General features: G+C 44.1%; 1 protein-coding gene across 2 annotated transcripts in view; it reads right to left on the bottom strand.

Moving 5' to 3' along the window:
- DCLK1 (doublecortin like kinase 1) overlaps positions 1-12,550 on the bottom strand; it is a 347,490-nt gene that overhangs the window by 330,570 nt on the left and 4,370 nt on the right. For both annotated transcript variants that reach the window (XM_069601562.1, XM_069601561.1), the window contains exon 2: positions 10,233-10,628. In XM_069601562.1, coding sequence (XP_069457663.1) covers positions 10,233-10,608 — 376 coding nt within the window. In that variant the 5' untranslated portion in view covers positions 10,609-10,628. The remainder of the gene's footprint in view (positions 1-10,232; positions 10,629-12,550) is intronic.

Genomic DNA, 12,550 nt, shown 5'->3' with positions numbered 1-12,550 from the left:
CCCAGCTGGCCAGGGTGAAGTCCAGGGCAACGCCAGCACTGAGAGAGCGCCCAGAGACGGAGGGGCCGTTGAAGGGAGCTGAGAGATCAGGTACCTGGGGCCATGGCGAGCAAGGGGGAGGTGAGGACGCGGATGAGAGGGACCCAGACATCAGCATCTGACGCTCCAGCAACAGCGGAGAAAACGAAGTTTCCTAACAGACCACCGGCCGGGCCACAAGGAAGCCACATGTGGCCTCCTAACGGCCACTTCAGCTGGGCAGTGATGCTAGGTTGCTCTCACTCATTTATTCATCCATTCGGCCTCTCTTTCCTCTTTCTTTCAGTGATATTTATTGCATTCTTGCCACTACCATGCTAACACCGAGGCCTCCAACAAGCTCCCTGATGTCCAGAAACACTGATACAAAACAAATAAGTGTAATGATGCTAACTAAGGAGCTGAGGCATGACTGGAAGTTGAGGAAGTAGAGACAGCAAATGCAAATATTCCTCATGGAGGAAGAGCTCGTGGTTGAGAGGTAAGCAGGACGAAGCCAAGGACTGTTCAGACTGTGAGAGACTTGCGTGTCTGCTGGCTGAGGGGTCGAGCGGGGAGATGCCAATAGCAGAACAGGTTGAGTGTTTGCCATCAGCAGATCCTGTTGAAACCCATGCGATGCAACCTGCAATCCTCACCATGACTCGATGAGCTAAGAACGAACAGACCTCTTCTCCCAGGGCGCACGGACGCACAAGGAGCGAGGCAGTTTGCTCAGGGCCACCCCCAGCTTAACCATGGCACGGCCGTGCACCCAGAGGAGGGCACCTACCAGTGCCGTCCTCACCAAGAGTGGGGAGGCCCAGAGGTGGGGGAGCAGGAGGAAAGAGAGCAGCAGAGCCCAGATCAGTGGGTCACGGGAGACGAGCCAGAACAGACAGAAGCGCAGGAGCCACAGAAAGAAACATGATAAAGATTGTGGGCTGTATCCTCTGTGGACACGAAGCAAAGTGCGACAGAAAATGCTTCACCTGTAGCCTGGCGTCTCGGCAAGAAAACTGGCTTAAAGCCTGCTGTGTGGGACACGTGTCCTAAAGGACCTCACCTAAGATAGATAAAGATGTGGTACCTACATACAGTGCAATATTTCTCAGCCATAAAAGTGCACAAAATTGGGTCATTTGCAGAGGTGCAGATAGAATTAGAGACTCATACAGAGTGAAGTCAGTCAGGAAGAGAGAACCAAATATTGTATATGGACGTATGCATGTGGAATCTAGGGAAATGATACCGAAAAACCTGTCTACAGGGCAGGAATAAGAGGCGCAGACACAGAGAAAGGACGGGGACACAGAGGGGAAATGGGAGGAAGGGACAAACTGGGAGATTAGGATTAACATACACACACGACCATGTGTAAAAGAGATAGCCAGCAGGACGCTGCTGTATAGCATAGGGATCTCAGCTCCAGGCTCTGTGATGACCCAGAGGGTTCGGATAGAGGGGTGGGAGGGAGGCTCAAGAGAGAGGGGATATGTGTGTGAGTGTGTGTGTGTGTGTGTGTGTGTGCGTGTGTGATTCACTCTGTTGTACAGCAGAAACTAACACTGTAAAGTAATTATTCTCCAAGAAAAAAACAGAGGTTGTAATAGTAATGGAAAGCAGGGGCAAATGCAGATGCTATGAAAAGAAAAGAGAAAACACACTGAAAAAGAAAAACTAAGGTGTATGCTTTTAGCTTAGGGGCCTAACAGTACAGGGAAGAGATGATAGAAGTCAGTGGCAGGAATATGAGGAGTTATTACTTACTTTTTTAAAAACTTTTTTGCATCTTCCAAAGCTTTCTATAATGCTCACTGCATAAGAATGTGTTACTCCATCAGTTAAAAAAAAAAAGTACATTTTAAAAACAGTATTGAGAACTCAAAAACTATAATAATGGTGGTAAAAAAGGAACAAGCAAACTAAAGAGGCACCTTAAGGATGAACAGTAAATGGCGACAGCTTGGATCTGTGGGATGAAGAAAAGGAGAAGCCAAGGGTGATGTTGAGTCAGATGGTGACACCATTTAACAGGATCCAGAGATGAGAAGAAGGTGCAATTCCGAATAATCTTAAAGAATGGGATTACATCTGTATGTGACATGATGAAAGGACTCAGGATGAGAGGGCCGCCTAACGCAGAGCCGACGCACTGGAAAAGACCCTGATGCTGGGAAAGACTGAAGGCAGGAGAAGGAGACAACAGAGGATGAGATGGTTGGATGGCATCATCGACTCAACAGACACGAGTCTGAACAAACTCTGGGAGACAGTGAAGGACAGGGAAGCCTGGCGTGCTGCAGTCCATGGGGTCGCAAAAAATCCGACAGGACGTAGCTACAGAACCACCACAAATGGGGTGAATATATCCAGGTAACTGAAGTGATGAAGAAAGGTCTGATCTGGGACTACTGCTGCTGCTGCTAAGTCGCTTGTCGTGTCCGACTCTGTGTGACCCCATAGACGGCAGCCCACCAGGCTTCGCCGTCCCTGGGATTCTCCAGGCAAGAACACTGGAGTGGGTTGCCATTTCCTTCTCCAATGCATGAAAGTGAAAAGTGAAGTCGCTCAGTCATGTCCGACTCTTTGCGACCCCATGGACTGCAGCCCACCAGGCTCTTCTGTCCATGGGATTTTCCAGGCAAGAGTACTGGAGCGGGGTGCCATTGCCTTCTAACTGGCCTTAAAAGAGTGGTAAAAATGATGGAGTTGATGATGTCACAGCAGATAATGCAAAGACAGGAAAGTGAAGGCAGTGTTTAAAGGTGAGGCAAGTCGAGAGGGAAACAGAAAGTCACTCTTTGAACACCTTAATAATCATTGGTACAGGCAAAATCCAGCAAGAAACACCAACATGCAGAGGCAAAAGTTATTTTAAAAGCCACAAAGTTCCTCCTCAAAATATTTATTAATTACAAAGGGGAAAAGAGTAACTTTAGAGTGAAAATAACTGGCAGACACTCCTTAACCAACAGATTAACCTCACCAGCAACAAGGCAAGGCCACATCACGCACTCCTGAAACGATGCCCCAGGGAGGACACAGCTCCACTTCTGGGGCATCCTTGCCACAAACATGTAACTTCAACCTAAACGCCAGGTAAATAACCCCAAGTTGGGGGACACTTTACAAAATAACTGACCAGTGCTCTTCCAACTGTCAAATCATTAAAGACAAAGACTTAAGAACTGCCAGAGCTTGGAGGAGGCGGAGGAGGCAGGATAGCTAAATGCAATGTTTGGAAACTCAAAACAGAGGGGATATGTGTAAACATGTAGCTGATTCACTTTGCTGTACAGCAGAAACTAACACAGTACTGTAAAGCAACTATACTCCAGTAAAAATATTTTTAAGACTTTTCAAAAAAAATAAAAGATAAATGCAATGTGTGATTCTGAAACAGCAACAACAAAAGGCCAATGGAGAAACTAATGAAAGCCAAATAAAGCCCATAGTTTAGTTGCCTGGATTGTTCTCAAGTTAGTTTTTACTTTGATGATTGTGCCTTGGCTGTGCAAGATGGTCCCTCGTGGGAAGCTGGGTCAAGGGTATATGGGAACCTGCCATCTCTGTGACACTTCTATTAAGTCCAAATTAATTTCAAAACTAAAACTCTTAAAAATGAGGCAGGTATCCTGCAAAAAGTAAAACTGAAGCCTTTCTTCAAATAGTATACTAATACAACTTCCATGAGAATATTTTTAATGAAAACATAAAAACATTAGAAGAAAAGGAGAGCAACAATCTTATAATCTGAATCCAGAGGACAAGAAGCATGAAATTCAAGCCATAAATGAAAAGACTGATCCATTTTGATTGCATAATTTTGTTAAATCTGCCCCCCCCCCAAAAAAAAACCCCACAATAAACAAAATCACTCCAGGACAATCTGGAAAAACACATACTTGAAATTAGTATCACAAAGGGCTAATATCTTAAAAATTAAAAAAAAATCTAGAAGTCAATTAGACAAAAACAAAAGACCCCAACCTGGTAGAAAAAATGGACAAAAGCTATGGAGAAAAAAATAGACAGGGAAAGATGAAATTTAAGACTATAAAAGGGTACATGCTTTTCTTAACAGATTGGCAAATGACAAAACATTTGGTAACACACTGTCTCATAGGAAAACAGCCACTCTCATACATTACTAATAGGGAGGACAAACTGGTACCACTTCTATGAAGAGAAATTTTCCAATAGCTCTTAAACATTTAATGCCTGTACTTCTCTCTCCAGCAATATTACTTCTAGGAATTGAGCCTGTGCATCTACTTTCTGTCCCTATAGACTTCCCTATTCCGGATATCGGAGGAGGTGATGGCACCCCACTCCAGTACTCTTGCCTGGAAAATCCCATGGACAGAGGAGCCTGGTAGGCTGCAGTCCATGGGGTTGCGAAGAGACAGACACGACTGAGCAACTTCCCTTTCACTTTTCACTTTCATGCACTGGCGAAGGAAATGGCAACCCACTCCAGTGTTCTTGCCTGGAGAATCCCAGGGACGGGGGAGCCTGGTGGGCTGCCGTCTATGGGGTCACACAGAGTCGGACACGACTGAAGTGACTTAGCAGCAGCAGCAGCAGCATATTCCCCTACATGAGTGGAAAACTTGACATCCAAGGATATTCCCGTCAAAACTGTTTCTAATAACAAAGGTTCGGTCACAACCTAGAGGCCCATAGCTAGAAGACTGGTTAAATTAAAAAATGGCACATTGTGTGAGGCATACTCTGAGGTTAGGAAAAAGACTGCAGTGGCTCTAGACTCATGTTAGGGTATATGGTTAAGCGTGTAAAGCACAGTGCCAACGTGTGAGCGAGGAACGTCAACTTATAGGCAAATGATATGCATATTCTTGCCAAACACTGGTGTCTCTGAGGATGGATATTCAAAAAACTGGTGAACTACTGGCCACAGGGGGATTTTAGACAGGCATGTTTTACAGTTTCTCAAAACTTAAATTTAAAAAATCTTTAAACAGAGCAGAGAGAGGCATAGAGTCAGGTAGTAAATTAGAGGGGAAAAGTACTGATAGATGATGAACATGTCGGAGGAAAGTTGCCAAGAGAGGTGGGGGCCCTGGAAATCACGACTGGAGAGATTCCCTGACTTTGGGGTGAAGTATGGCTTTATTCCTGAGAGATTAATTCTGATGGGGACTTGGGAAAAGCCCTTAGGCTGGGGATTTGGAATCAAGCAGTGCCCACGGTGGGGTGGGGGAGGGAAGGGGGGTGGGGGGCATGTCACAGCATGTCACAGCTTGGGAGCCCAGGAACCCAGGGACTTGTTTCTAATACATGCAGATGTCATGTACATATTAACTTACTCGTAACCAGAAGACAGCACACTTGCGTGTTTCTACCCTACTGCTTAAAGGAAACTCTGGCTCTTCATTCACACAGGATATTAAAGGATGTTACTGAGACAGTAGAAAGGTCAATGGATGCCAGGGACTGAGGCATGGAGGGATGAATAAGCAGATTAGAGAGGATTTTTAGGGCAGTGAAACTATCCTGTATGATACCACACTCATGGATACACATCATTATTCCTTTGTCCAAACCCACAGAATGTACAACACCAAGAGTGAGCCCTTGTGTAAACTATGGACTTGGGATGATAATGACCTGTCAATGTAGGCTCATCGACTGTAACAAACATACCCCTCTGGTGATAATGGGAAAGGCTGTTTATGGGTGGATGCAGGGGGATATGGGAAGGGAAAGCTGCTCAGTCATGTCCGATTCTTTACAACCCCATAGACTATACAGGAAGAAGGCAATGGCACCCCACTCTAGTACTCTTGCCCGGCAAATCCCATGGACGGAGAAGGCTGGTGGGCTGCAGTCCATGGGGTCGCTAGGAATTGGACACGACTGAGTGACTTCACTTTCACTTTTCACTTTCATGCACTGAAGAAGGAAATGGCAACCCACTCCAGTGTTCTTGCCTGGAGAATCCCAGGGACGGGGGAGCCTGGTGGGCTGCCATCTATGGGGTCGCACAGAGTCGGACATGACTGAAGCACCTTAGCAGCAGCAGCAGATTATACGGTCCATGCAATTCTCCAGGTCAGAACACTGGAGTGGGTAGCCTTTCCCTTCTTCAGGGTATCTTCCCAATCCCAAGAATTGAACCAGGGTCTCCTGCATTCCAGGTGGATTCTTTACCAGCTGAGGTACCAGGGAGTTTCCCAGGATATGGGAAAACTCTGTACTTTCTGCTCAATTTTGCCCCCAACTTAAAACTGCACTAATAATAAAAGTCTATTTAAAAGTGTGGGGGAGGGGAGCACCTATTCTTCAGCACACATCCCTGATGCTTGAGCATCAGATAAAGAACAGTCAATCAATCAGTGCTTGGGATTTATATATCATGTTGCATATAATATTACATCTTTCTCCTAAGAGTTCAAAGGTTTTAAATGTTCCTCCTTCATTTATCCTTACAACATCCTCACACCTACACTGGAATATAAACACTGTAAAACTGGGTAGAAAGAGGCAATATTGAATCACTTGCAGGGATAGACCTGCAATTCAACTTTCCTTATTGAGCATCACAATTTTTTTCAAACATATAAAGGCAATGTTGAAAGCAAACAATTAGGAGTGTCATCTATGTTCTACCCTGAAGTGCATGTGTGTGCATGTGTGCATACATAAACATACATGCACAAATAGATACACAATCCTGCATTCATGCATACACACACCCTTACTCATACACACACACACCCTTACTCATACACACACACACCCTTACTCATACACACACACACCCTTACTTAAACACACACACACACCCTTACTTAAACACACACACACCCTTACTTACACACACACACACACACACACACACACACACACCCTTACTCATATAATCATACTTCAGCCTAAGAGCCAGCTCATTCCTGGTTGGCTAAACTTAGGCATTTTTTTAAGCACAATAATAGTTAAATAGTGAAACTGACTATTAGCCATTATAAATAAAGAAACTCACATATGTCATTGTCAGGTTTTCTAGTCTGAGATAAGTGAGAACAAACAAACTTACAAAAGACAATTACAAGTCAAATATACTTGTCACTGCTCCCACTAAAATGATTTAATTTAAAACATCATTATAATGGAAGGAGAAATGAGACGCTAATAACATGCATTGACTTTTACATAAAATTAGTATGTAAAGTGGGAGCTAGGAACCTAATGATGAATATGAAGCAATGGCTTGCATTTTATCAGAGTAAGCAAAAATGTAATTGACAAAGAGGCAAATCTAAATGAATTTCCAGCTATTTCAACACTAAGTGCAGCTGCCTGCTAATTGTCAGTATTATAGACGAAAAAAATGCATTAAAACCGAAAAAATTTTTAAATGCAGCCAATAAGCAAACTTACCTACTTTACTGACATTACCATTTATTTAATCAGAAAAGTATTTTTTTCCAAAAAGGAATTTTTAACATCAGATTATTCCCTCTGCAGTTACTTCAAATTGATTGAGGAGAAAAGTGTTTGGAGGCAAATGAGAATATTAAAGTGTTTCTGGGAGCAGTTTCTGCTACTCTTGGAATTAAGTCAAGGTTAAAAAACATTTGTTTTCAAGAAGAAGCCAATACAATAATATTTCATTTAAGAGCCACTGAGAATATTTTATATGTATATATATGTTCATACATAGGTACACATACACACACATATATACGTAACAATCAGCTTTCTGTACACCAGAAACTAACACAATATTGTAAATCAACTGTACTTCAATTTTAAAAGGCCACTATAGGACACGACTGAGCGACTGAACTGAACTGAACTGAAGAATACCCTCCTCGGTATCTTATGTCAGTGGCAGTTAAGAGATCAGACTCTGGCATCGGCCTTCTTGAGTTCAAGTCCCAACTCGTTCTTGCTGTGTGGCCCTGACAGATCACTTAAGCACACTGTGCCTCATTCTTCTCATCTGTTATGATGAGGGTGATGAACAGTGCCTACCTCCTAGGCTCACTGTAAGAATGAAATATGTTCACATACGCCATACTCATGCTCCATATCTGTGAGCGATCATTATTATCACCGCTCAGGACAGCAGTCTCTTGGGGCAGGCATTCTTTTGTACTAAAAAACTGACCAAGAAGATGGTAACAACATGTCATGATCCTGCTGGTCCCCTGGATAAGAAGTACTGTCATGTCCCACCTCTCATACCCTCTCCCTGGTCGATGGGAATCATGGGAATATCTTTGCTACTTCTGAGTACAGATCAATCCTTGGTGATAAACTGACTGAGGTACCCCTCTCCCAGGAAATGCTGCACAAGTGACTCTAGACCAGAGGCTGCCAAGCCCAGGATATCTAAGAAGGTGCTCTGAGATTCTGGCATATCTTCCCTACAACACCATCAGCCCTTAAAGTGACGATTTAGGTGACTGGGCACACTCTGACTTTGCAGTTGATCTTTATCCAGATCCCTTGGAATATCTCACCGAATTATTTATTCTGCCTTTTCCAAGGTCATGAAAAGGACAGGGCGCAAAAATCAAAGCTGATAACAGAAAGGTTTTATGTTCATTCTTCCCCTTTAATTTACTGGAAGTTCCAGCATCTGAATAGAAGGAAAAAGGCCAAGTCTGCAGGCATCTTGGCAGGGTGACGAGTCATCGAAAAGAGAAGTGAATTCCCACAAAATAAACACACCAAACCCAGGCTTCTCTCAAGTGCAGTCAAACTGTGAGTGGACTGGCACCCCTGCCATGGGATCAAGGGAAGAGAAATGGGAGCAAGACAGAGGAAGCCCTGAGCCTTGAATCACATACAAATTCTGATTTCAAAGGAGGACCAGAGTGCTTGCCTGTGCGCAGTCAGGGCATGGCACTCGTCCAGGGTCCAGACAGACCACAGGGCCTGGCAAATATACCTGGAGCAGGGATAAACTGAGGGTGAAATCAAGCTCTCCCCACCTTCTCAACGTCCTTTTCCGTGTTCCTTTGTGCTATTACTTCATCAGGACCTTGAGACTTCAACTTAGAAAAATCTACTCTCCCAAGAGGATCGTTTACCTCTCAGCATGAATTTAATCCCAGTATTTTTCTCCAAATTATTTTGCTTCACTTATGATTTCTAAGGTGATCAGAGACTTCCCGCCCAGTTCAAATGGGATCAGTCCTGAAATAGACTACTACAGAGAAGGAAACCTACTCTGCTTGCATAAGACACCAGGTCTCATCTGTGGACCCAGATAGTCCTATTCTCACTGGGGAGTGCTCAGTCACTAAGTCGTGTCCAGCTCTTTGTGACCCCATGACTGTAGCCCGTCAGGCTCCTCTGTCCTTGGGATTTTCCAGGCAAGAATACTGAAGTGGGTTGCCACACCCTCCTCCAGGGGATCTTCCTGATCTAGGAATGGAACTCATGCCTCCTGCACTGACAGGTGGGTTCTTTACCACTGAGCCACCTGGGAAGACTTATTTCCACTTAAAATGTCTAAAACAGATAATGACTGTTAACCTCAGTTAAACTTAAGAAAAATAAACCGAGCAGATTAATTCCTCAAATACCATCGAAAGACAACAATCCTTTAAATTTAGAATTAGTCAAACCTCAGAATAATTTTAAAATGTAAATGTATCATACTGGAAAGAATAGCCAACAAACCTAATTTTTTGATCCAACATCACCACTATCTTATCATGTAACCATAGACATATATCACTTGAATTTTCAGGCCTTGGCCTACAGTGATCAAAATTAATAGTTTTGATATCTATCTAAGATTCCTTTCAACTCAAAACTTTCATGAATCATTAGTTATTTTCAGTTCACATATTGGCAGACATGTGGGAGCAAAAGTTCAATTTGCAGCTAGCAATGAACATGAACCATTTGAATAAAGATACAAAAAATGGACTTTTAAAATTAATGTAGCATGGGTATGAGAAAAAATAGAGAGGATGCTGTAGAATTAAGACAGTTTTTCCATCAGTCCATTATATAAGTTACCTGATCTAATATTACTAGGTTTTGTTTTGTTTTACACTACTGTACAGCCATGTGAACTTCCAAATGTGTAACATACAAGGACCACACCCACAAGACTAGATGCTAGCTCTTGGAGTTCAAGCAAGAAATGCTGAGAATAATACAAACTTTGGGGAACCGAGGCCATACCCTCCAGGGTCCCTTGGGAGGCCTCTCCCAGCGCTCACCTTCCAACAGCTGGTCCAGGCTGGAAATCTTCTTGAGCCCATCAATGGTGTAGATTGTTCTCACTCCCTGGGGCAAATTCACGTTATCCGACAGAGTTCGGGTCAAATCAGCCAGCAGGGCCTCAAAAGATCGGAACCGGTCTGGGGAGATGGCATACACAATCCCTTTGAAGTAGCGATCTCCGTTTCGATAGAAACGCACTTTCTTGGCCTTCTTCTCGGAGCTGAGGGTCTGCAGTGTGCGGGTGCGGTAGAAGCTGCAGTGGGCGCTGTGCGTGGGGCTGGGCAGCCCGTTCACCCGCGACCCTCGGCTGTACCTCTGGGCCTTGTCTCGCTCGTCAAAATGCTCCAGCTCCATGTCTCTGCCGAAGGACATGACTGCAGTTAGAGCTGAACCTAGGAGGCACAGAAACACAAACAGCCACACACAGGTGTTATTTTAGCATCCAGACTGGGAAGGCTCAGCTTGAGAACAGCCGATGGGAACACTGCTATAACAGATGATATGTTTCATACGAGTGATCAACTTGGGAGAGAAAAGACAAATATTTAGGAGAGGCAGACCCAGTGGAAACAGAGTACTAATCAACCCCAGTTTTGTTAGAATACGGCTGGTATGTGTTGACCACCTAGAACGTCCGGCTTTGAACCGCTCTTATTTCTGATAGTCACAACAAACCTTTCAAAGTTTATTTATTATTGACCCCATACACAGATAAAAAAACTGAGACACAGAAAAATTTCTCCCAAATTTCTCCAAATAATATAGCTGAGAAATGCTTGAACCAAGAACTCTGACCCAGGTTTGTCTGACTCCAAGGCTCCTTGCAGGTTAATCCTGATGGTAGGTAGCACAAGAGCCTTCACATCAGTCCAGGGCTAAATATAAAACATACAGCAGTGGGGGTGGACCAGGAATCAAAAGAGGGCTGCTGCTGCTGCTAAGTCGCTTCAGTCGTGTCTGACGCCGTGCGACCCCCTAGATGGCAGCCCACCAGGCTCCCCTGTCCCTGGGATTCTCCAGGCAAGAACACTGGAGTGGGTTGCCATTTCCTTCACCAAAGCATGAAAGTGAAAAGTGAAAGTGAAGTCACTCAGTCGTGTCCAACTCTTAGCAACCCCATGGACCACAGCCTACCAGGCTCCTCTGCCCATGGGATTTTCCAGGCAAGAGTACCAGAGTGGGATCCCACTGCCTTCTCTGCAAAAGAGGGCAGGTAACATTTAACAGTCAGATTTTAGGGATTTCCCTGGTGGTCCAGTGGTTGTGAATCCACCTTCCAATGCAGGAGATGCGGGTTCGATACCTGGTCAGGGAATTAAGATCCCACAAACTGGGGAGCAACTAGGCTCACATGCAGCAACTACAGAGCACACAGGCTCCAGGTGCCATGCGCCACTAGAGAGAAGCCTGCAGGCCGCAAGGAAGATCCCCCACACTGCAGCTAGGACCCGATATTGCAAAAAATGAATGAATGAATATTTTTTTTAAAAAGTCAGATTGTAAACATTTTACCCAGTGTTTGTAGTCTCCATGACCAGACCAAGAGCAAAAATATCTATAGGTTTAAAATCGATTTTCCTACATGGTGATTTAGTCACCAAGTCGTGTCCAACTCTTGAAACCCCATGGAATGTAACCCACCAGGCTCCTCTGTCCGTGGAATTCTCCAGGCAAGAATACTGGAGTGGGTTGCCAAGCCCTTCTCCAGGGGATCTTCCTGACCCGGGACTGAACTGGTTTCTCCTGCATCGCAGGCAGATTCTTTACCACTGTACCACCTGGGAATTTCCTACATAGTCAACTGAAATTTATTTGAAAAGTTGACTCACAGTAACTCATTTACTTATGCTTAATGCTTCAGATAAGGTGGATTTTTAAAAAGGGGGAAAAAAAGGAAGAGATGGGGAGAAAGGGAAGGAGGGAGGGATGGAAGAGGAGAAAGAAAAGGAAAAGCAACAACAAAATAAAACCAAAAAGGGATCAAAGTTACTTCTTCTTTGGGGCACTTGGCCCTTCTTTCCACTAAGACTCTCTCTTTGTGTGGAGGAAACTGAGGCTTAAAGACGCTGATCCAGACTTGATCCAGAACAAAGTATGTAACCCGGAGATATCTACTTGTTCAGCATCATTAAGCCCCGGTTTCCTCCGTCACACGTGGGAAACTCAATAGTACCTACCTCACAGTTAATATCAGCTATTAAATAACTGAATACACATGAAACACCTGGGGTAATGTCTAGACTATATTTTTAATTAATAAAATTTGCTTTTCTGTTCCTGACTCTGTCACGGGAAGAACTAGTAGGAAGAGAAT

This window comes from Ovis canadensis, chromosome 10, assembly GCF_042477335.2.
Source record: "Ovis canadensis isolate MfBH-ARS-UI-01 breed Bighorn chromosome 10, ARS-UI_OviCan_v2, whole genome shotgun sequence".
NCBI lineage: Eukaryota > Metazoa > Chordata > Mammalia > Artiodactyla > Bovidae > Ovis > Ovis canadensis.
This window is presented reverse-complemented; position numbering and strand designations above follow the sequence as displayed.